Source organism: Spermophilus citellus, assembly GCF_964194105.1.
Source record: "Spermophilus citellus genome assembly, chromosome: 2".
In the NCBI taxonomy this organism is placed as follows: domain Eukaryota; kingdom Metazoa; phylum Chordata; class Mammalia; order Rodentia; family Sciuridae; genus Spermophilus; species Spermophilus citellus.
This window is the reverse complement of record NC_138183.1, coordinates 184,039,564-184,064,574: the sequence shown is the minus strand read 5'-3', so window position 1 is coordinate 184,064,574 and position 25,011 is coordinate 184,039,564. Positions and strand designations below refer to the sequence as shown.

Here is a 25,011-nt window from a genome sequence, read left to right as displayed (position 1 = left end):
GCTGGTCAGAATATCACTGTCCTTGAACAAATACTACAATACAATCTAAAATGTTTAAACAATTAAGCTGAATATGGCATGATGCAGCATAGATATCCAGGCAGGAAACTGGAAGAGACATTTTTACCTTATTTGTTTTTCCTGTGATATAGTGATGAGGTCATAAGAATCAGAATATTTTTAAAAAGTAAAAGTCAGAATATTTTCACACATGAGAGAAATTGAAAGGTCTAATATCTTCAAGGGAATAGAATGAAAATTTCAGTGCAACTAGTGGAAGAAATATATTCTCTTCCTATTTTTGATGTTTATAGTTCTGGAGGCATACCTGAGGTCACAAGATATCTTAGGGCAGGGATGAGGAAACTAGTGGAAGTATCATCTCAGAATGACTTATTTAGGCTATAGGAGATTGTACCTGCTAAATATTCATGGGAGATATTTTTTAAAAAGAATTCTGTGTTAGGTTGGATTTAAGTCTAAACCCCATATACAAAATACTATGTTGCAAAATGTTCATAGTTAAACTGGTTCATCTTCATTTAAAAAACACCTTGCAATATTATTAATCATTTTATTTTTGATTGATCAAAATAACCTATATTTTCTTAGTATATTTTATAATCCAAAATTTCCTTCCAGAATAAAGAGTAATACAGGTATATTGATAGCTTTTTTCCTAATTGGGCAGCAGAGTTGACCCTGAGTAAGTCTATATACTTCTGTGAAACTCCATTTTTCTCAAAAATGTAAAAATTATAGTGTTGAATGAACTGCCAGACTTCTTCAGCACCAATATTTTCTGACTCTGTGGTATGCATTGTCTTTTATTAGAAACTCAGTTTTCTTTCTTCCTTGTTATATGTACTATTGTGTGTGCACTTGGCAAGATGCAAGGAATTCAGTGTGAGGGATAGGATCCTCAATCTGCTGCAGTTTAACAGAGGGGAGGGGATGAAGTGATCAAGTAACAGGCTGTGAAGATGGAGTGGGATATATAACAGGGTGTTCTAGTAACATTCAGGAGGAACTCTTGACACAACCAAAGAATTAGGCAGAAAGAGCTTGAGGAGGAAGAAACAGATACTGTAGCAAAGTATTGCTTCACAGCAACTACATGGTTAATTTTCTTGTACTATTTTCTTAATTTCACAGAAAAAAAAAGGCGGGGGGTGGGGGGCGCCAACTTCAATGTCAGCTGGGAAGTGCTGTTTCTCAAAACCTAGGAAGTTATGGGGACTCAAAGGACATGCATAGGAGTGGTCAGTATCTTGATTCTGGTCTTGACAATGCTCAGAAGCACATTCATATTCACAGCTTGGCATCTCATCTTCTCAACACCCATCAGAGCACAAAACATTGCTTTTTACTCCTTAAAATTATTAACACCTATTGGTTGTACAAATTAACGTGTTTCACTGTGATTAACTTCCTCACTCTGCTCCTCCTTCCAGGCCCCTCCCCCTTCCTTAGTAGTAGTTCTACTACTTTCAGGTGCTTTTTTGTTTTTTTTCTTTAACTACTCTAGATTCCACGTATGAGAGAATACATGTGACACCTGTCTTTCTGTGTCTGGTTTATTTTGCTTCACATGATGGTCTCTGGTTTCCATCTATTTTCCTGCAAATGACATGATTTCAGTCTTCTTTATGGCTGAATAATACTTCATTGTGTATATGAACCACATTTTTTTATCCATTAATTTCTTGATAAGTACCTAGGCTGATTCCATACCTTGGCTATTGTGAATACTGCAGCAATAAACATGGGTATGTAGGTATCCCTTTGTATGCTGACTTCATTACCTTAAGATGTATTTCCAGGAGTGGGATAGCTGGATCATATGGTAGTTCTATTTTTAGTTTTTTGAGGAGCTTCCAAACTGTTTTGCATAGTTGCTGTACTAATTTAAATTCCCATCAATAGTACATAGGGGCTCCTTTATCCTCCTATTATTACCAGCATTTATTAATTTTTGTTTTGACCTTGTTAATAACCAATTACCCAGTCAATAGGGAGATAGGTCCAGTTCCCAGTAATATTTGAAGGTGGCTTCTGTCCAGAAAAACAAATAGAATTCGATCACTTGCAGTCTTGTCATAAAAAGTTTCCTCAGTGATTGTGTATGTGTGTTGATGTAAGTGTGTGTACACTAATCCAGACCCGGAATTATTTAAATTTATACCACAGTTATATATGTAGAATATCCTGATGCTTTGTCAAGCAAACCTACTAATTCATCCTTCCCCCTTTCTGATAGTGTCTGAAGTCCAGCCAACAGAGTATAGTTATAGCAGCATCACCCTGCTAGCAAAATGTGAAGACAATGATTATTTTGAATAACATTTTCCATTTCATGGGAAAAACAAAATTTAAAAATCTGTTTGAGTGATTAACTTCAATAAAAATCTGCTCTACTTTTTTCCATAGCACTTATTACCGTATGATATACTTATCTTATTTATTCAGCTTATTTAGTGTCTCTGACTAGGATATATGTTATCTAAGGGTACGGATTTTTATTTTCTGTCTGCTGCTGTATACACTGAGCCTAGAACAGAAGAGAATGCAATCGTAGGTGATCAATAAATATTTATTTTCTGACTGAATGAATGTTGCTCAAGCAGCAGAAACTTGTAGGATAGAAAATGTGTATCTATGAATGGTTCTAAAACTAGGGCATATTTTTTTCTCTTTAACTAAACAGATGACAAGAAAGTTGGGGCCATTAATATTATTGTAAGAAGCTACCAAGGGAGGTCAACTTATAAGTTCTGGACAGGAGCTAGCACGTCTTGACAGAGGACTTTCAAATGCCCAGTAGAAGAGAAAGGCACCCAAGAGTTAAGAGGTAGTCAGGGAAGCCTTCTCAAAAGAGCTAATACCTAAGCTTGCACATAATGATTGACCAGACTTTGGTTAGGCAAAGGTGAAGAGATGGAGAAGAGCATTTAAAAGAAAGAGAAATGAGAAACAGAGAACCCCATGAGTTTGGAGAATTCCAAATAATGCCATGTGCCTGGAGTATGGATGCAAAGTTGTGGTAAGGAATGAGCTGGAAGTGAGAGTAGACTACATTATGCCTTAAGTACTACACCCAGAAGGCGGATTTTTTCCCCTAAAAATCAATGTGGAGTTATGAGTATCACAGTCATGTTTTATTTTGGTTAAGTGTGTTATACACTGGGCTGGATTTCTAATTAGCTGGTTGATGTAATCCTGATGAGACCTGATGATGATAGCCTGAAGTACATTGTCCACCTGGGAAAAATAGGTGGGACTGGAAAGAGATTAGAAACATGCAATTGACAGAATTCAGTGGCTAACTGCATGTGATCAGTGAGGGTTGCTTTCTGGTTAAACAGATGGTGATGCTAAGGGGAGAATAAGCAAGAAGGAAGAGTACTCTAGACTGACATAATTGCACGATTTTTTTTCTCTATACCTGGTATTTTCACATAAGCCCAATACAATGGGCAAGATACTTAACTTTCTAAACCTCAGCTTTTTCATCTGTATAAGGGATTAGTAACAACTACCATTTATAGTAAGAAATAGGGTATGGAAAAATCAAAATAGGACTGAGTTGAAATTTAGCTTACTTAACTCTTACAACCTTCAGTTTTCTAATTTTTTAAAATGAGGATAATAAAAACCTAATTGCTAGTTTGTTGTAGAGTTTAAATAAAATTGGTGTGAGGAGGCTCTAGCATATCTCAACTACTTTGAAGCTATCATTACTATTATCATTATAACTGTGTTATAAGGAAGTGACAAATTAAAACTATTCAGTCCATTTAGTAGATGATTTTCTAAAGAAGTAAAAGATATGGCTTTGCAGAGTAGAAAAAAATTAATAGTAAGCAAGTAAGGGAAAAAAATAAATAGGGGGCAATTGACTGGAACAGAGATTTGTCATTAACATATGACAGGAAACCCTGGGTCAGGAACTCTGCAGTTGGCTAAAAGTTAATTTGTGTGTTTAGTCAAGGCCAAGTCTCCTGAGTCTTCCACGTGGCATGGGAAGAGGGCAATAGCACTTCTGAAAACTTAGTGCACTTTCATTTGGGCTCAATAAAATGAAAGATTAAAATTGTGGGGAGTAAAAAGATCTATTATGCTTACTCCACTCATCCAGAGCAGGAGATGGAAATATCTCACTGCATTTTTCTTTTGGAATCCTTACTGCCCAGGGGGACCTCATGATGAATACACAACTGAAAGGAGGAGCCACAGCAGAAATAAAAATACTACAAAGTATTCCACAGGCTCATCCTCAACAGACCATGGTGCCAAGCCAGTCAAAAGGGAGCTTGTGATGAGAATCACAGACTTTCTGGTGTAGAGTATGTCTTTGGCTGCAACCGTGTAGTCTGTGGCAGCTTACCAGATGGCCAGAAAATTCTGTGGTGAATTGGGACCTGGCAATTCAGTAGAGGCTTATAAATGTTAAGAAGGCTCAACTTTCTCCTGAGGTTTTGAAACTATTCAGCTTTGACATGCTTCATATGTAACAGCATAAGTATGGTTATTTAATCTCCTTTTCTGGATTTTTAAGAACTAGCAACCATGTTTCTACAATTGAAAAGAAAAAATAGTCCCGCATTTTCACAAAGGAGCTGAGTTTTCTCTGAATGAGATTTCAGCAGTGCTAGACAGTGTAATTTTGAGGAGATAATGAACAAGTTTGTGTGTGTGTTTCAGATGCTTTCTGCACACTTTGTATTCATTATTAAAGTAGACTTTTTTTTTGTATAATTCAAACAGGTTTGGGAAGTACCAATTTGTTCTCAAAGTTATTATCAACAGATGTTTCACGATTTTGATCACACAGGATAAGTCACTTAGGAGACCTGCTGCATAAGGAGCACCCAATGTAAAATAATCTGAAAGAATGTCTCCACCATATGGCTCTGTCTGCTTGTGGCTATAAATTGTGCATTATGAATGTGAACTGGGTTAATATTCAATTTCCTTTCTCAGGATTCCAAGAATGATACACAGCCTTCTAAGACTAATTTATTATATCAATAACCTTGAGATTTGAAAAATAACTGATTTCACAGTCAGTGTTGCCTTCATTTAATATCATTACACTTCCTTCCCCACTGAGCACAAATGCAGACTCAAGTGTTCAAGTTGAGAAACATCCCCTTGGAAACCAGAGGCAAGAATCCCTAGATCAGCCATTCAAATGCTGAGCTTTCCAAAGGGAAAAGCACAATGCTCTGTGAAATAGCACAGCAGGCCTCCACAAAGTGGACAGAGAAATGCTAAAACTGCACAGCAGGCAGTTCTTTGTAAAATCTACATTTGACACAGGCTCAGTTCAAACCTCAGATATGTCAATACCTAGCTGTGCAAACTCCTGTAAGTCACTTAATCACTCAATGCCTCATTTTACAAGGTAGACTTGATAATTTAGGAAGTTGTTGCAAGGAGGATTACAGAAGGTAATACAATAAATTTAACAACAAATTTCAGATTTCCAGAATACTGTCATCTTTTTGTATCTGAGGGTTCCCCATCCGTAAATTCGCCCAACGGTGGATAAAAACATTCAGGAAAAAAAAATGCCTCCATACCTAACATGTACTTTTTTTTTTGGTAATCATTCCCTAAACAATATGATACATCAATTTAATATTTAACATTGTATTAGGTACCATAACTAATATAGAGATGATTTAAAGTATTTAGGAGAATGTGTGCTGGTCATATGAAAAGACTGTGCCATTTTAAATAAGGGACTTGAACATCATGAATTTTGCTATCTGTAGGATTCCTGGAACCAATACCCTGCACATACCAAGGAACAAATGTACACATATTAAATCCCTTATCATCAGAAGAACAACCAGGTCTGAGTGATGTGTAGCTTGCAGGTAGAGCAGTGTGATGCATTTCAACTGCATCTGAAAGTGTTGGCAAAGCATTTGGTCAGTTCACCTAGGAGCATCCTTGAGGCCCCACCAAACATGATAGACTGTGCTGAAAAGCATGTGTTGTTCTTTCTACTCAAACAGCCCAGGTTGAAAACAGCCTGTCCCTAAAGTAACAAGCTTGGTGAGCAGGTGGTTAAATAACACTAGCATCAATTCAGTCTTGATGCAGTAATAAATATTCCTTGCAAAATATTTTGTTTCTTGTATATTTTATCATTGAATGCAGGCACAGAGAAACCTACATTGGATTAAAAACATTAATTTTATTAACTGGCCAATGTAGTAGAGTCCTGGATTTTGTTCTAGTATGGCAAAATGAGTAAGAAAGGACATTTTCTCTTTTGTTTTCAGGCTTATCACATGGAATAGTTTTGTAGATAAAGCCTAGTAGGCACTCAATGATAGATCCTCCTGCAGTAAGGACTCTTATTCACATGTATCTTTATTTCTAACTCTTCAGCTATCTGAAAGCAGATATCATCTCATTCACTACCTAATCATATATATATATGATTATATATAAAGGTGACCTATTCATGCTTGTTGATTGAATAACCATGAACTCCAGGCACCACAGAGGGCATTCAAAGCACATCTAGAATGAGAGAAAATTTTTAGAGAAGGAATAATAATGAAGAACATTGCCAAAGGGGGGACACACTCCACAGGGGAAATAATTAATGGGTTGGGGAAAGATTCTCTAGAAAGATTCAAGGGAGAAAGCAGACATACTCTCTCAATGCCCATTACTTAAAGATCACCTAATCTAGTAACAATGATGATACTGATAATTAACGCTCGAAAAATGCTTACTAGAGTCAGGCATTTTTTGAAATACTTTATACTAATGAATGCATCTGGTCCTCAAAACCACTCCACAAGTGTACATTATTATCACCCCACTCAGTGGAACACACACACACACACATACACACACAGATAGGGGTTGGAGAAAGTTACTCACATTCATAAAACTATTAAGTGTTAAATCATTAAACATATAATTTGATTTCAGGATATATACACTAAAAATACTTCATTATATTGCTAAAAATAGTTTAGTAGAAATTACCAGAAAAAAATATAATCATTGTAAGGAAAGACAAACAATGATAGCCAATGTCAAGAGGGTTAAAGGGTCTCTCTTTCTGGAGATACAAAATGAATTTTTTTTTTACTGTTGCATTATGATTTAATCTAATTGCACAAAAAATTTGAAATTACAACTCCTCCAGATTTCTAAGAGGAAGGTTATTATGCATGCCTCCACATTCAATTCTACACTGTTACATTTGAACCATATTGTAAATTTTACATCATGATGGATCAGTTTGGAATTTCCATACAACACCTCAAATCATAAAATGGAAGCAAATTTTAAACAAAATGAAAATTTTGTATGTGTAACTATCTCTCATTCTCCTGAACATTTATGATAATTGCTTTTTAAAATGCAAATTTAAATGATCTGAGGGGCTTGTTAAAGCATAATTTGTGATGAGGGACTGTTGCTTCTGATTTCAACTTTGTTTGAATGAGAAATTATTGACTGCATTTTTAAAATTATTTTTTATTTATTTTGGGGGTACCCGGTTTGAACTCAGGGGCACTCAGCAACTGAGCCACATCCCCAGCCCTATTTTGTATTATATTTAGAGATAGGGTCTCACCTCGCTTTTGCTGAGGCTGGCTTTGAACTTGTCATCCTCTTGCCTTAGCCTTCCAAGTCATGGGATTAAGGCGTATGCCACCATGCCCAACTATTGACTGCAGTTTTAGATTTTTAGTTAGTTTTGAGTAAGGTGATTATTTGGATATTTTTAGTATTAAAGTAAAGCCAAAAAACAAGAGAGTAAAAAATGACTAAGATTGTAAGAAAAAGATGTGAATTTAAAATGGCTTTTGCTATGTATTGAGTGACCTTGGGAAACTCTTGGGAACACTAGTGAGTGTTCATTTCCTCATTTGCAAAATGATGAACACCATGTTTTATTTTCCTTTTCATGGGGTGGATGAAATATCAGAAAAATAATTTGAAAGTAATGAAGTAATATTAAAATGAGATGTATCATACAATCAATATACATTATATCACCTGAATGAAACAATAACATTGAACATCATAATAGAACTTACAACCTTACTAATTTTAAGTTTGAGAAACTATATTTTCATTTGAAAACTTCTAAAACATAACTGGAATACTGTTATAACTGTATTCTTTTTATGAGTTAGAAAAATGCTAAAAATACAAATGTGATATCATGTTTCTTGTTATTTTCACCTAGAGTTAGAGTGATATTAGTGAGTTTTGAACAAAGTTTAAGTAGATGGTGGGGGAAGAGTACAGTTTATTTCATGAATGTTAAGAAATAATCTTAAACAGAAATAAGTATATCTCTAACCACCTACTAATTTTCTTTTCCTTGATGCTTATTTCTTCTTTCCAATGCTAACTGAAGATTCTTTGACATTTGGCTTAGTTTTCCTTTTGATAAATGTACTGAAGAGCTAAAGGCAATCTGAGCATACCACACCTGGTCAGAAAAAAAAAAAATTACTCCAAAAATGTCCTTCATATTCTCCATGCCTCCAGATGGCATCTAAATAGCTCTGCCACACACTAGTTTGGACAAAAGTCTTAACTTATTTAAAGAAGTAAAGTAGTGGTTCTAAGCTTATGCAATAGACTTATTGTCAAGATATGAGACAGCCCTTGTTGAACGATTTACATATAAGGTTCAACCTTCAATAAATGATTAATATTTATATACTTAATTGTTGCAACTGATACTGCTGCCAGCACTGGAAAGGGTAGCACTGAGCATTGGCCTCAACTAATGAAAAATAGTCTTTTTTTCTTTTTATCTATGGATTTATTGTCTATCTTAGGACACACATAAATACAAGAATAAATATCAATTATATGAAAGAAATGTGTATATAATGTAAAATACAAAATGTACATAAAGTATACATAATTGAATGTTTATTATAGAGCATATGAATGGAAATAGTTATCTGTGCATAATGTGTTTATAAATATATACATATTTATATATACATTTGGATATATGTATTATGTACATTTGGATAGACACATTGGGAGGGAAAATTAGTCTTTATCTATATCTCTTACTAGAAGACTAAATGGGATTCATCTAATGATTAACAACAAACCAGATATAAAATGTCAAATGAAAAGGATTAAAGTAAGAACCATTTTAGCCATTTAGGGCCTTGAAGTTTTAGACTCCTAATTATCCTTTAATGTAGCTAAAATCCAAATGAGTAAGAGCCATGTTAGTTAACATTCTATTAGTGGCTGCAAGTGTCCCCTCAAAGGATTTATTTAAATTCTGGGCTCATGTTGAGTAGTGATAAACCTACTTAGTTACATTGGTTTTATTGGGCCATATTTTAATCTGATTGGATATTAAGATGACAACAGGTTCTTTCTCACTTAAATGTGAGATTCTTGAAGAAAGTGGCCAGATTTTTTTTTTTTTTTTTTTTGGTGGTGGTGCTGGGGATTGAACCCAGGGCCTTGTGCATGCAAGGCAAGCACTCTACCAACTAAGCTATATCCCCAACCTAGTGGCCAGATTTTAGAGAAAAAATGAATCATAGTGGAAAGAGTTCACCTGTTTTTGCCTCATGACCTTGGACATATCATTAACCTCTGTTAACACGGGTTTTCTAATCATAGTTCAGTGATTCTTGGGTAAGGATAGCACTGAACCCATCACTGTCACCTGGGACTTACGTACTTAACTTTCACGTTGGTCATTTTTGTTTTACCACAAGTATTTCTTGCTTGTCACTTTCCTGACTCCAGGTAGAAAGGTGATTTTATTTGGCCAGTGCTTTGTGAAAAAAGGTTTTGGTGTCAACTCCAGGGATAAATCTCAGTTTGCAGTTGTGATTTACAGTTGTGAACACATCAGGATGAAGTCCTGGTCAGTGTGATACTTAATTTTATGTGCCAAATTGATTGGGTTAAGGGATACCCAGATATCTGATAAAACATTCTTTCTGGGTATGTCTGTGAGGGTGTTTCTGGAAGGAAATAGTATTTGAATTAGTAGACTGAGTAAAGAAGTGTCCTCACTGACACAACAGGGAACCATCCAATTTGTTGAGGGTCTGGAAAGAAGAAAAGGACAGAGAAAGGGTAAACACCTTTTGTGTTCTGGAGGTAAATAAAATGGGTACCTTTTATTTCCCTGAGATATCAAAGCCCCAGGTTTCTTGGGCCTTTGTCTCTGGAATGTAACACCCTCTTCCCCATTTTCCTTCATAGGGCTTTGGCTTTGAACTTGGACTGAATTATATTACTGACTTTCCTGTATCTCCAGCTTGCTGAGAGCAGAGCATCATGCGACTTCTTGGTCTTCAGGAGCATTGAAACAATTCTCACACTAAATCCCTACCCTGAATCTATCTATCAGTTATATTTTTCTAGAGAACTCTGGCTAAGATAGTCAGACTCTACCCTTGAATAACTAAAATCGGAAAAAATATAAATGTGTGATCTGATAGGTCACTGAGCTTTTGAGTAACCTATTCTGTGACTATGTAATGCTTTCCCAGAATCCCAATTCAACATTGAACATCTGCCTTATGCCAGGTGCTGGGGATGTATGGTAAATGAAACACGGTTCTCAATTTTTGGTGAGCATACAAAAGGTAGACACAGTTCAAACACAAATGACAAGAAGAAAGAAGATGGAAATGCTAACTCTGGAGGGATTTGACAAGGCTTTTCAAGAAGAGGTAGTATCTCAGTTGGATTTTGGACAATAAATTGACACTGGTTAGATAAAAATGGCAATGGGGTGAAGAGCAATTTTAGGATCAATAAACTTGACTAGTGATCCTGAATTAAATATAAAGTAATATCAAATTCTTCTTAATAACTAAATGTGCATTCTTTAATTTAAGCTGAATCTAAAAAGATCAAATATTTTAAATTTTAAAATCAGGTAACACGTGATATAAATTCTGATGCCTATGAACATTTTCATAATACATATGTGCATTCCTTTTCTCCAAAGGATAATTTGAAAGATTAAAAATGCATCAAGCTCATTAAGGTAAATGACTAAAATTCAAGCTTTTAAAAGTATAAATTCAAACAATGCCTCAAACACTTGAAATTACTGTAAGTTTTTCCTACTATGCATCTCTGTATAGTCTGGCAGTATATTGAGACACCAGTGTTTTTATTTTTTTCTTCTTGTGTTTTTCCTTTTCCTTTATCCCAGCTGAAATAGGTGTTTATTGCAGGGGGAGGTCAGAGGAGGCAGGGTTGAACTCAGAAGCAGCCCACAAAGACTTCCTTGCTTTTGTTTTCAAAAAGCTAAGCCCTTAGGATAAATTAAAGGTTTTGTGGAGGAGGTGAAAGGAAGAAGAGGAGTCCTCTATGGAAGTAGGAAGTTTTTGTGAAGGAGAGAATAAAATATTTCTCAAGTGAGGGGTAGGGTAGAGCAGGGGGGAGAGTCTCTTGAAATGGAATAAGAAAAGAAAGAAAATAATATTCAGAGATGAATATGTGAAGGCAAGTCTAAGAAGTTGGGACTCTGAACAATCTCATAAAGAATTTCATAACTTGCAATGTCCCAGGGTTTCATTTAGTTGTAAATAATAAAAGTGCCAATTTAAACTAGCTAATGCAATAAAAGGTATTAACTATTTACTTAAAAAAAACTCAGAAGTAGGGTTTCAGAGATAGTTTTGTTCATGATCTCAAGTTATTACTAAGACTTTCCACATACAATTTATCTGCTCTGCCATCTAAAATGCTGGCTTCATTAGGAACCAGGAAACCTCTACAGTTTTACTAGGCTTAGAGCTGATATCCCAGTTACAGGCTTCCTTATTTCATGCCCAAAGAAGGAGATGGGCTTCTGACTGAAAGTTAAGTAAGAACCATGGAATTCACTGTGATTGTATTGGATCAAGTTGCTCATCCATCACTGATAAAGTCCAGGAGAGTGGGATGTGCAAATTGATCTAAATCAATAAGGACTCACTGCTGGAGTTCACAGTCATGCTAGCTGCTAACAAAGCACAGGGGTTGTGTGGGGGCAGGCAGACATTTGAACCAAATTCTACAGGCACTTAGAAACATGATGGGAAGAATGAAATGTGGAGATAATGACAAATGCCCACTAGATGTAGTAGACACTTGTAGACTAGAAGGGACAACTCAGAGAGGGGCATTGGATGTTGCAGCAGGTACCTGTGAAGAGAGATGACCAAACAACTTGTGGACTGTGTCATCACTGAGTAAAGATATAGAACTGTGAAATAATTGTGAATATGGTTGAAGCGGTTGGGAAGAAATATGCTAGGAATGACTGAGGTTATATTTACTGCTAGCTAACTAGTTGAATTACAGAAAAATACAGTTATAGCAGCTAGGGTTTTATGCAGCTGAAAATATCAAAATCCCCAGCTTTTACCATTTTTGAAGACCTACAATCTAGTAAGTATGACTGCTGGGCCTCTTTCTATATCACTCCCTAGAACTTTGCTATTTCTATTATCCTCAGGATCCAGTACCTCTATGGCAATCCTGAAATCTAAGGACACCTTAGATTAAATCTCCATAGCCCTCCACACCTTGTTAATATAAGTCATGGAAATAGATTTCCCCTGATTAGAAAACTCAGCTAGTGGGTGACAGAGTTTTGTCATTTCCATGCAAGTTCTTTGCTGGGACTTGAGTATACCCTCCAAAACTTGTGTTGAAATTTCAATGCCATCGCACCAGTATTAAGAGTTAAGACTGTTAAGAGTGATTAGATTATGAGCATATAGCCCTTATGCTTATTGAAGGAGTGGATTAGTTATCACAAGAGTGGATTTCTTTTAAGTCGAGCCCCTTCTTGCCCTGATCTCATGCATGCTCACCTTCCCTTCAGCTGTGTTATATGTTATAGCACAAAAACCCCGACAAGAAGCAAACACCATGCTCTTGGACACCCCAACTTCCAGAACTGTGAGCCAAATAAACTTCTTTACCACATAAATTTCCAAGTCTGTGGTATTCTGTTATAGCAAGAGAAAACAATCTAGATTTCTTTCCATTGGAGATTTTGTCTAAAAGCTGTTAGTTTTAGAAATATCACTATGTAAGCATTAGATATGCTGGTGATGATCAGGAAATACATCAAAGAAAGATGTCATAAAAAGTGATGCACAGAAGAAAATATACCAGCTCTTTTAGATGATGTGAGGGTAGTAAAGTTCAGATTAATGAACTAAAGACAGCTTTATTAATAACCTGGAGACAGAGGTTTGTGGGGTAGGACAAGGAAGATAACTCAGCTAGTTTATTGAGAAAAAATGGAGAAGGCTGGAGTTAGCAGCTGAATTTCAGTTTATGTGCATTATGTGCTGATTCATCTAAATCAGCCCTTTGAGGTGTGTTTACAAGGCACTCCTCAATCCTGAGACTTTGATGCTCACATCTAAGGAAAAGTTAGATTCACAACCCTACAAATGTCTGTAAACTATATTTCTAACACCCATTTTTTTCCTCTGACATCTGAGTTCAATGGTTAACACTGTAAAAGATTTCCTACACATACAAAAGCCTGCTGGTTCCCAAATCATAAAAGTTTTTAGACAGTGGAAACCTGAATTCATAGACCTGCCACTAGTCATTTTTTTTCCATCTGTCATTCTTTTTATTGCTTTTTTTATTCTTGGGAGTTGGGACACAGTAACAGGTTACTTTAAAGGAGACTGTATGTGTAAACCTTGAGGTATTAAGGTTTTCTGCAATCTGCTAATCCTGTTCTAGAGCTGTGTTTTATAATCTTATCTCTATAGTAAGAAGTGTAAGTAGGATTTAGAAAAGGCAAATAATATAAGCAAGGTGAAATAGTCAGCTTTGTGCTATTGCAATGAAACATCAGAAGCAACTAGTTCATAAAGAGAATAGGTTTATTTAGCTTGCAGTTTTGAAAGTTCAAAATCCAAGATTGAGTAGGGTGGGTGTAGAGGTCAGCATTGGTTTGATCTTTAATAAGGGCTGCAGATGGTGGCAATCATGGTATGAGTACATACTGGAGCAAACAATCAGGTGTCCAATAGAAGCAGAGAGAAAAGAGAATGAATGGGCAGGATCATATATGCTTCTTTTACAACAATCTTAGAGTGCTCAAGGGGAACTATTAAGAGGTTGCACATAAACTCCTTCTAAGAGCCCACCTTCAATGTGTGTAGGACTTTCCATCAAGCCCTACCTTGTAAAGGTTATGCCACCTCCCAATGATGCCATCCTGGAGACCAAACTTAACACATGCACCTGTAGGGGACACTCAACATAGAAACGATAGCAGACAACACTTATTTTGAGAACCAGTTGTGGCTACATAAGCTTAGGACATGAACAATCCAATAACTTCAGAAAAGCAATTAGCTAAAATTAAACTCCAAGATGTTTGTATGAGGTCACCATTGGTAAGTTACAAATGCTAGACTTGAACTTAGTCTGGCTATTAGAAAAATTAAAGGGAAGAGTCATGTAGTTATAGGAAATGGGGTACTATCTAGTTGTTTGTTTGCATGGTCTAGCACAGGAATTGGGTGCTTCTAATTCTTTCTTTTTATTCCTTTTCTCATTTCTTATCTCTGGTTTTCTTTGCAGGAAACCTTGTCTTGCCACCAAGCAAGAGTTCCTTGTAACAGCTACTTTTCTGCCTCCTATTTCATACTTTATTACACAAAAGAAATGCTACTCCTGTCTGCCCTATATTGCTGTATAGAAAATCCTGAAGAATAGACACTTTGATTGGCTTGGATTTGCTCAAGTGTCATCTCCTAAACTGCATCAACAACACTCACAAAGTTTTAGATGCAAAAGCTTTCTTCCATGCTCTAACCCTTGATATTCAGAATCATTTGGTCTACATGTGCCCAGATGTATTAGTTTTTACCAGCCTTCAAGGTAATTCCAATGAGTAGATTGAGACAATTCAACTTTGTGACCAGGAGTGCTGTGACTGCCAGTCTTCCTGAAAATAACACATTTGGCATGGAGAGAAGAGCAGTTCTCCAAAGGAAGAAGACGTTCTTCAAAAGGAAGAACACTCTTTAATGCACAAACAAAACAATACTGCTCACTACATCATATGTACAGACTGGAAGTGGGAATTATTACAATATCATAGTTTGAAGCTACCAAAAAGAAAACACAATGTTATAACTGTTTGTCTAGCCTGGAACTAAACTCTTAAGAATTAACAAAAAGAAAAGCTTCAAATAGTGCTAGGCAGTTATAGAAGTTGTAGCTGTAAACTCAAAAGATTCCATTTATATACTTAACATAATTATAAAACATATTGATAATGGGTTATACATATATTAAGATCAATGAAGAAGCTAATAACTTACTACAAATATAAGGATTATATACATGTACACACACACAACACAAAGCAGAGTATGTACCTGTCACTTGACTGAGATGCAGAGTGAAAGCATGAAGTTATTCTGAAAATGACATCTTCCAAAAAAATAGGGCCTACAGAAATGTGCATGTGTATAAAAGTCTGGGATGTTACAGGAAACTTTTAGGTAATCTGTGTTTGTTATTTCTACTTTTAACCACAACACTATGAGGTACATATTAGTAAACCACATGTTGGGAGGAACACTAAAGCTTTTAATAGATGAAGTAACTTGCTTGAGGTCCCATAGGAAGTGACTAATCCTGGATTCAAAACAGTTTGTTTGAATTCAAAGACTGTGCTTATTGCTCCTACTTATACAGGCCTACTTTTGTTCTACAAATCTTGCAATATTTTCAGCCAAAGACAAGAAAACTGATCAAAATTCACACATAGTTTGTCAATTTGTGTTTAATGTACATGTATGTTTGGGTTATATTTATGTATTTAAATATAATAAATGTATATATTTTTCAAACATACTTAAAATACACACTAATAATGAGACATACATAAACTTTGGAGTTTAGCTGGAAAGTTATACAATATCAAAAATTATTTAACTAAACTAGAATAAGATTTGCTATGGCTGATTATATAACCTCATCAAATATTAACTTGGACTCTGGAATTTATTCCTGTTACAATTGATTGAAAATTGCTAAAGTTATCCCCAAATGAGAAATTTAGAGACCAAAAATCTTTCTCTGCATTATTTGAAGTAATAGATCCTTAATGGTATTTGAGTTTCAGACATTTCACAACAATCAACAATATGAGATAAAAGAATTCAGCCGAAGAGAATCAGTCAGTCAATGACATTCTAACTAACTGAATATCTGGATGAAGCTGGAGAGGCCATCATTTGATGACTTTAATGGCTCACTTCTTACCTGGAGGCCCACTAAATTCCCATGTTAACCTCCTTAACCACCAAGCTTGCTTCATCTGTAGAAATTTTCAAGATTGAATAAATGGCCATTTTTCTCTGCTTCCTAAATTCCAAAATAAATCTACTTATTTTTGAATAGGTGAAAAAGCAGCTCACAAAAATTGATGATTTATACTTGGGAAAATGACTTAGATCTTTGATTTTTTTGTTGTTGTTAGTTTAAAAGGAATATCTCTGACTTGTCAGACAGAACATTCAAGTAGTACCACATGTCCATACATACATTCTATATCTGTTAGGAAAGCACTTCAAATATTCCTTTTTTAATAGGGCTGGAGACAGAGGGGAGTTATAGGAGGTGATAGACATTCACTTCAACATCTTGGCTAAATTGTGGTCATGCTTGCTGCTCGGGGTTTTGTAGATAAGATGAATCTATTATCCATGCTGGTCAACCAGCTTCTCATGATACAGATCATGTTGGGGGACAGAGTCTACTAATTTCATGCAAGGAGAACTGATGAATCACTCAGAGGCATGGGATTTACTAATCTACCTTTGCTAATGCCAGACAAACCCAGAAGAGCTCAGGAAGGCTTCAAATAACACAGGTGTCCGTGCTGAGCGGTTCAGATTGTGTTAATGAAAGGAGTTTGTTGGGTTTTACTCTAGGCATCTTTGATTACTCCTTTCTTTTGCATTTTCCTATTTTATAAAACACTGGTCCTAATATGTTTTAAATTATCCCTTCTACATTACTATCGGATGAATTTAGCTATTAATTTTGTTTCTGAAAAGGCATACCTGTATCCTCTTCTGAATCGTATAAGAGGTATACCCAATATTACAGCCAAAGTGATCTTTGTAAAACACAAGTGGGATTATGTCACTTTCATGCTTAATATTCTTCAAGGTCTCATATTGCCTTTAGAATAAGATTTATGTTTAAATCTTTTTGTATGTTATTGGAGGCATTCATGTTCTCTGCCCTCACCATCTCTCCAGCCTGGTCTCTTGAGTCCTACATCATAGCTTGAAGTGCAGTCACTAACTACTTGAACATGTTAAGTTTCCATGAGTTTTTGAACATTTGCATGCACTACTCCCTGACCAAGAAGCCTTCTTCCACTCCATTTTATATGGCTAGTTTCCTCTCATCTCTCATAAGCCTACTGATATGTAGAACCTCAGGGATGTGCTCAATCTGGGCCAGAAATCCATAGTACTCTGTTCTTCATGGTTTTTGCCTATTTACTTCTCTGTGTCCTCTATAATGCTGTAACATTATATGAAACAAGGGCTGCGTGTACCCAGATTTATTGAATGCTTGCAAAATTAATATATGTAAGACATTTGTAGGGTTTGCTATTGTGACAGATGGTTGATACACTAAACAAAGTTGCTGTAGAAGGGATTCACCAACTTGTCCTCAAATTGCCAAATGATTTTTCCCCTTTCCATGTCATCCTGGTAAATAGAGAATACAACAAAATCCCCTTCAAGAAATTCACTGGAAGAGACAGAATTATTCATCATTTAATATGGTAAGTTTTCTACCTATGTTAGTTTTTAAAGAAGCACCCTGTCCAAGAGGGGGAAGTCAAAAATTTATTGGAAGAGATGAGATTTGAGCTTAAGTTTGAGGGAAGTCTTATCTCAGTGATAATGAGCTTAGATTCTAGTCTCTGTTGGGTGTGGAACTAAAATCCTAACTCCATTCCTCACTCATTCTAAGACTTTTTTTCTCTGATTTTTGTCTGATTTTTGTAATGACAGGTGATTTAATGTCTGAACCTCAGCATCCTACTAGGTAAAATGGAATTTGCAAGATCCACTGCACAGGGATGTTATTAAATGTGATCAGTTCATCACTAAATTAAATGTTATAGAGATTAAATATAGAAAAAATATAAGCTGTAAATGCATATTGCAAGGACCATAAATTCTTTACCACTGGATGACTGACATCTAGCAATGTAACAACAACAATAAAGCAGATCATAAAAGAAGTTCTTGTTAGTATAATGTAAATGGCTCATTGAAACTGGGAAGATAGGTTTTTAAAATGTTTCCATGATGATACCAATGAATAATGCTTTTGAAATGGTCATGTGAACCAAAGGAAATATTAAGAATAACTATGCATGCTGTTCTAACCTTTAAATTAATTTATTATTTCATAACAAGGTCCCTATGAGGTAATTACAAAACTTTATATTCATTCCCAGATGTGAAAATTGAGATCCAGAGAGGTTAAGTAAGCAGTTCAAAGTCACTTGACCATAAAGGGATAGAGCCAGTTTTTAAAACCTGAATTCAATCCAGGCCACATGTATGTACTGCATAGTCTTCCAGCGGTAAAGCCAGGCATAACCCATACACATGCCAAATTTTCATTGAGTATATATTACATTTCAGACAATATTCCAGGCAGACTAAATATAGAAATTACACACACACACACACACACACACACACACACACTAACGAGGAGACAGACATTAACAAATTCACCAAATAAATAATGTAAATTTCAGATGATAATAAATGCAACTAAACAATGACAAAGCTGTGGATTAGGAAAAAGAGTGATGGGAATATTGCTACTAACATAAATAAGGTGAACATACAAACTTCAAAATTTTTCTGAGGAGGTAACATCTGAGCAGGTATTTAAATGACGAAAAGAACAATCATGTAAAGACCTAAGGAAGATTTCTCCACACAGACAGAATCACAATCATAAAGATCTTTAGATGGAAACAGATTGGATTTTTTGAGGAAAATCAAGGTCAGTGTGGCTAGAATGAAATGTGTGAAAATCCGATGTGAGGATGTGATATTGGAGAGAGGAGCAGGGCTGATATTGTGTAAGGTTTGTGGGTGAGGAGAAAAGGTGTGATTCTCACCTTTTGGAAGATTTTAAGAATAAAAATGATATGGCTTGCTTTATATTTTGAAAAATATTACTCTGGTTACTTGGAGGAACACAGTGTGGTGAAAGTGAAAGTTATTACAGTGGTTCAGCCATGGAATGATTCAGGTTTGGACTCAGATTCAGGAGAGCAGGTGGTAACATTTGATTGACTTTGAAATATATTTTTAGGGAAGCTCGACGAGGACTTGCTGATGATGCTGAGAAAAAAAAACAGTAATTAAGTAAGCCTTTAGGACTGTTTTGACTTGATAATAAGGAAAATTATAGGACCAATTAGCTAAGATGAGGAATATTATGGTACAAGTAGCTTTGGTTCTGAGGGAGAAGGAGCAGGGATGCTGAGATGCCAGCTAGACAGTTAGCTATGCACATTGAATTTAGTGGAGAGATTCTGGCTTCAGGTTTGGGAGCTGTCCATTGATAGGTAATATTTAAAGCCATGAGTCTGGAGGAGAGGTTAAGAAGAGGTGTGTTCACTGGCTATCCGAAATAATCCAACATTTATAGGAAGAGCCAGTAAGGAGACAAATAAAAGTTTAGACAATAAGGTAGTGAGAGCACAGGAGTATAATTTGTTGAAAGTTAAACAATTGACATCTTTGATGAAGGAAGCAGTGGCAGCTACATCCAATATTCCTGAAACGTTGGGACTGATGCTTTGACATAGCAAAATGGAACCTGCCATAACTTTGATAGAGAATTTTAAGATGATTGTTGAGATGAAAACATAATATAGGTTAAAATAAGAAAATTATGTAATAAAGGGGAGTTAATGAATATGCAATACTTTCTAAAATTTTGGTAAAACAAGATAATGAGACAATGATAGCAGGGAAATATTGGGTTAAGAGATAGATACACACACACATACACACACACACATATACACAAAGTGTCACTTGACCCAATGTTTCCCTGCTACGTGTGTGTGTGTGTGTGTGTGTGTGTGTGTGTCTGTATTAAATGTATTTGGGAAAAAGAAAGAAACTGATATTGCAGAACAGAGAAAAGATATACAGAAACAAAATCCTTTAATGAACAAGAGAGTACAGAGTTTGGGTCATCATAAGTGAAGAGTTATTGAAGAATCTTGGAAAGGATAAAAAAATTCCCTCACCAACTAGGGAGAATACTCTAGCAGAACCGATGGTAGGAAAGTGAAGAGGTTTTCACTTGACTGCTTGAATTTTTTTCAAGGAAAATGAAGGGAATTTAACAGTTAAAAATGAAGATATGGGAGAGAGGCTTTGTTTGTGTGTGTAAATTTGAAGAGATGATAAGATATTATGTTGTCTCAGTGAATAAGAAAATGTTTTCCCCATTGGAGAAATGTATAAGAATTGCCAGGAGTCTTTGAGAATGCACTGAGTACAGGCTAAAAATTTTAAAATGAGATGAGGGAGTGTTTCTCCAGCCTTGTCCAGTTAGTCAGGTATTGGCATGGAATGAATAAGGTGACCAGTTAACCATAGTAAGTTAACCAGGGCTGGGGTTTTGCTGGCTGAGCACCAAAAGGGAGCAAAAAGGAAACAAACAAACAAACAAAAAAGTTAAGGGTCTAAGAGAGGAAAAGTTAGTGTAGTGAACAAACTAATATTAGTATCTGCTGGGTGAGGAGAGAAGGGAGGGCATAAAGAAGCATGAAAACTAAGGGAAATAGTGAAATTGGTTTAAAGTCCCAATAGGAGTCGAAGGACTTTTGAAGAGGGGTACAATAAATGACAGGGACACAGAAGAAGTACTGTTCAGAGAAGATTATGCTTGACACAGAGGCTTTGGAAGGGATGAAGTTAGTAGTGGCAAGATTCACAATATGACTGGGAACCCGAGTGCAGGAAGTGAGGGAGGTGAGATGCCAGCTCAAGATCAGGAAGCAAAAAGCATCAGAACTCACAATTACCTGACTCCTACTGAATGCTCTCTCTCACACCAATTAACTCCTTTTTTTTTGTAATCAATAAAACCTGGCTAAACAAATGATGTTCTAGACAAGTTACTTATGTGTATAGTGTGGGGGAAAATCAGAAGAGCTGGATTTGCAGGTGGGACCTGTTCAGTTGCACAGGTCCTGTATTTAGAAGGGCTCCCCATTTTCATTTTGCACTGAACCCCAAATATCAGCTAGCCAGCCTTGTAGAGGTTTAGAAGTGTTATTTTTTTCACTTGGCATAATTTACCATAAGCTTCACTTTTCTCTATTTAACATGCCATTAACATTTTATCAAAGTTCATAATGGAAGTATTAAAGATCCCATCTGTCAAACACTTAACTTTCAATGTAAATTTCCTTTTAAAACCACTCAGAGTTAATAAAAATTGGGTGGAAAATGAGAAATTCCCTAACTCCAAAAGTGAATAAACAGTAAATTAAAAAGATGATATAATTTCAAAGTGTAGGCCTAGAATTTTAATTCATACTTAAATGATGGCTTACAGAAAAATACATTTTATTTCTTCTTATTAGTATATGATATGTTTATAATAAAAGGTTTAGGAAATAAAGATAAATAAGAAGATGAAACTGAAAATTGCCCCTAAATTCTTAACAATATGCAACCACTTTTAACATTTTGGTGTATATCCTTCCATATTTTACTTAGGTGTTTATATGTGCATATTATGTAGCTCTGTGTTTTATTAGATTATATTTTAAAATTTGAGTTTTAAACTTGATACTATATCTAGACAGACCTCATATTCTTGTAATTAAATATTTTTCTTAATATTTAAGTAAAATTTATTTATATTATATGGGTATATAATAACATTTTAAACACTCTTTCCAGGCTTCACTATTATAAACAATACCGATATGATAAAAGCATTCTTGTGTTTGTACATTCCTATCAATATAATTTGTGGATCCAAAGGTGCCCATTTTCAAGGCTTTTGATTCTTACTTTCAAATTGGTCTTTAGTATTGCATTAGTTTCTAGACTCATTCATTGGATATTAACATCTCTTCATAATTTTTGCCAGTTACAGACAAAATCTGTTTACTCTCCTTGTCCTTCTTGGTTCTTAATGAGGTTGAACAGGTTTTCATGTTTATTTGCTTTCCTTTTATGGTGGATGTCCAGTTAATTATTTTTGATCACTTTTTTTTCCCTCTGGATGCCCTTTAATTTTTATTGTTTTGTAAAATAACTAGATATATTAGGCTTGATTTGCACCAAATTTCCTTTAATGGGAACCTCTGTCAAGGTACTTCCAACAGGGGCTGGGGATGTGGCTCAAGCGGTAGCGCGCTCGCCTGGCGTGCGTGCGGCCGGGGTTCGATCCTCAGCACCACATACAAAACAAAGATGTTGTGTCCACCGAGAACTAAGACAAAATAAATAAATATTAAAATTCTCTCTCTCTCTCTGTCCCCCTCTCTCTCACTCTCTCTTTAAAAAAAAAAAAAAAAAAAAAAAAAAGGTCCTTCCAACATATTTGAACAGCTCTCCAAGGTTGTTTTTTTCCCCCAGTGGGGTGGTTTTAATATTCATTACTCTTTTTAAAGCTAAATAAAATATGCATGATTACTAGTTCTGATAATATCAATATCACATAAATAAGAAGATCTTGCAACATGTCTGAGGAATGTGTGGCCAAAACACTAAGAATGAAAATATTAAGAGAAAAGTACTATCTTAGCTCATGATATATATATTTTTCCATTCATTTTTCTAAGTTCAAGCAATGCACTTTGTATACTGAACATTCTGGTTATTTGGTCTGCTGTCTCATTCTCTCTACTGCAAGCATTTCACTAATATTCCCATTTTGAGTCCTATGGGAAACTTCCAGTTTATAGTACATCACTGTATAATTTCACAAGACAACCAATGAGTACCTAGAATGTGGAATGCAAAATTAGGGCTTTGAATTAGTTTCTTACCCTCTCCAGTGTAATTTCTTCAAATTCATATTCAATTTCTGTCCCATTGACCTATGAATAGGAAAAAGATAGAGAAAAGGATTAAATACAGATTGAGGAGGAGAAGCAACATTTAAAAAAGGGTTTGGGAATAAATTTTTCATTCTGGCTATGAATAAACCACATTTTATTGGTATTTATAATTATACATTTTCATTCAAATAAAATTTAATGCAACCTACTTTAAAATATACAAATGAGACACTAAAAATAAGCAGAGATTATTCTATGTCTTAGAATTTTGTGATTTTTTTTTGCAGGGAGGAGGAACAATACAAAATATGAATTAAGAGTTCACAAAGAACAAATCATCTAGGAACAATGATAATTACAAAATAAATAGTTTTCTCATATCTTTAAAGATTTAATAACTGAACATTAAAATATGACCTCAAAATAGTGATAATGGCAGCACAATCACGTTATTTTTTATAGTAAATTAGCATTAAGAATGTCTGTGTTGGGCTGGGGATGTGGCTCAAGCGGTAGCGCGCTCGCCTGGCATGTGTGCCGCCCAGGTTCGATCCTCAGCACCACATACAAACAAAGATGTTCTGTCCGCCGAAAGCTAAAAAATAAATATTAAAATTCTCTCTCTCTCTCTCTCTCTCTCTCTCTCTCAAAAAAAAAAAAAAAAGAATGTCTGTGTCTGCTAAGAAATATCTTTTATTGATCTAAGCTCAGGTAATTCATTTTCAATATTCTTTTACATAATTTGTCATAATCCCTGATAATGTAACCACACCCATGTACTTCGGCAGCAATAAGAGCAAAGCAGAATATGTTTTGAAATTCTTAGAGACTGTTTTAACCATCCAACCAAACCTTGAATTGATTTGAATTTACAGAAATAAATAAACACATTTTAAATGCAGTCAAGCACCGTAGATTTCAACAAATGTTGAATCATAGAGAGTTGCTTTAAAGTAATCCAACAAATATTCATTTCCCATTTTTATCTATCACAGGTTTTTTCTTAGCCAGGCAACACCTCTGAGCAAGATAATTCTCAAACTGGCTGTTTTCTCTTTCTAATTTGTCTCTTGGCAACATCATTAGAATTTAGTAAACAAACAGAGAGGCTAATAGTTTAATTATAAAACTACAATTTTTGGAGGTTCTACTTCAGTTTAGTTTCCATCTTGGAAGAATGTAAACAAAGTACTTGCAGATTAAGAGCTTAATGGAAGTAAGAACTGGACAATCAGACCCTTCACCTAAGCCTGGCAAGAGAGAATTGATGAATGGAAAAAGAGTAAATGAATAGATTTATTTATCTGACTTACAAACATGTATTTGCAGATACTCTTCTATGAGGAATTTGGAAGTAGTAGTATCAACTGGAGGTGTAATTGTAGTTTTATAATCAGCACATATACAGAACGACTATGACAATGGCCTAATGTGTGTCTGCTACTCACTCAGAGAATATTTTTGATTATTCAATTACATGAGTTAATTGGTTAATCACATTTTGCTGTGTTACTACATTATCAAACAGCCCTAAACTAAATTTGATTTTCTGGGCTTCAGCAACTTAATGACTCACAGAAAAGACTAGATGATGTCAGAAAGCTTCAGCAGCTTTATAGAAGTTTTTGTTCAGCACATGTAACAGTAAGAAAAAAAGAAAAAAAACTACAAAATCTCAGGCTCCCTGTATATGTATATATGTATGCTTGCATCTGAATTTCTTGCTTGCTTTTTATAACCTCCTGTTTGATAGGAGGAGGGCAGTGAGGGAAGGCTGAATTAATGTGATAGGCTTTCATTCTCGCAGTATGGCTCCATGAAGCTTTTCTTTGCTTCAGTGCTTCCCTAGAAGTCTTTCACATTATTAAAGTGCTGCA

At 35.3% G+C, this 25,011-nt stretch overlaps 1 protein-coding gene across 5 annotated transcripts in view; it reads right to left on the bottom strand.

Moving 5' to 3' along the window:
* The window catches only part of DLG2 (discs large MAGUK scaffold protein 2), a gene marked incomplete at both ends in the record, with an annotated part of 2,048,692 nt that overhangs the window by 629,510 nt on the left and 1,394,171 nt on the right, over window positions 1-25,011 (bottom strand). For all 5 annotated transcript variants that reach the window (XM_081281630.1, XM_081281626.1, XM_081281627.1 and 2 more), the window contains one exon: window positions 23,123-23,173. In XM_081281630.1, the coding sequence (XP_081137756.1) occupies window positions 23,123-23,173 (51 nt within the window). The remainder of the gene's footprint in view (window positions 1-23,122; window positions 23,174-25,011) is intronic.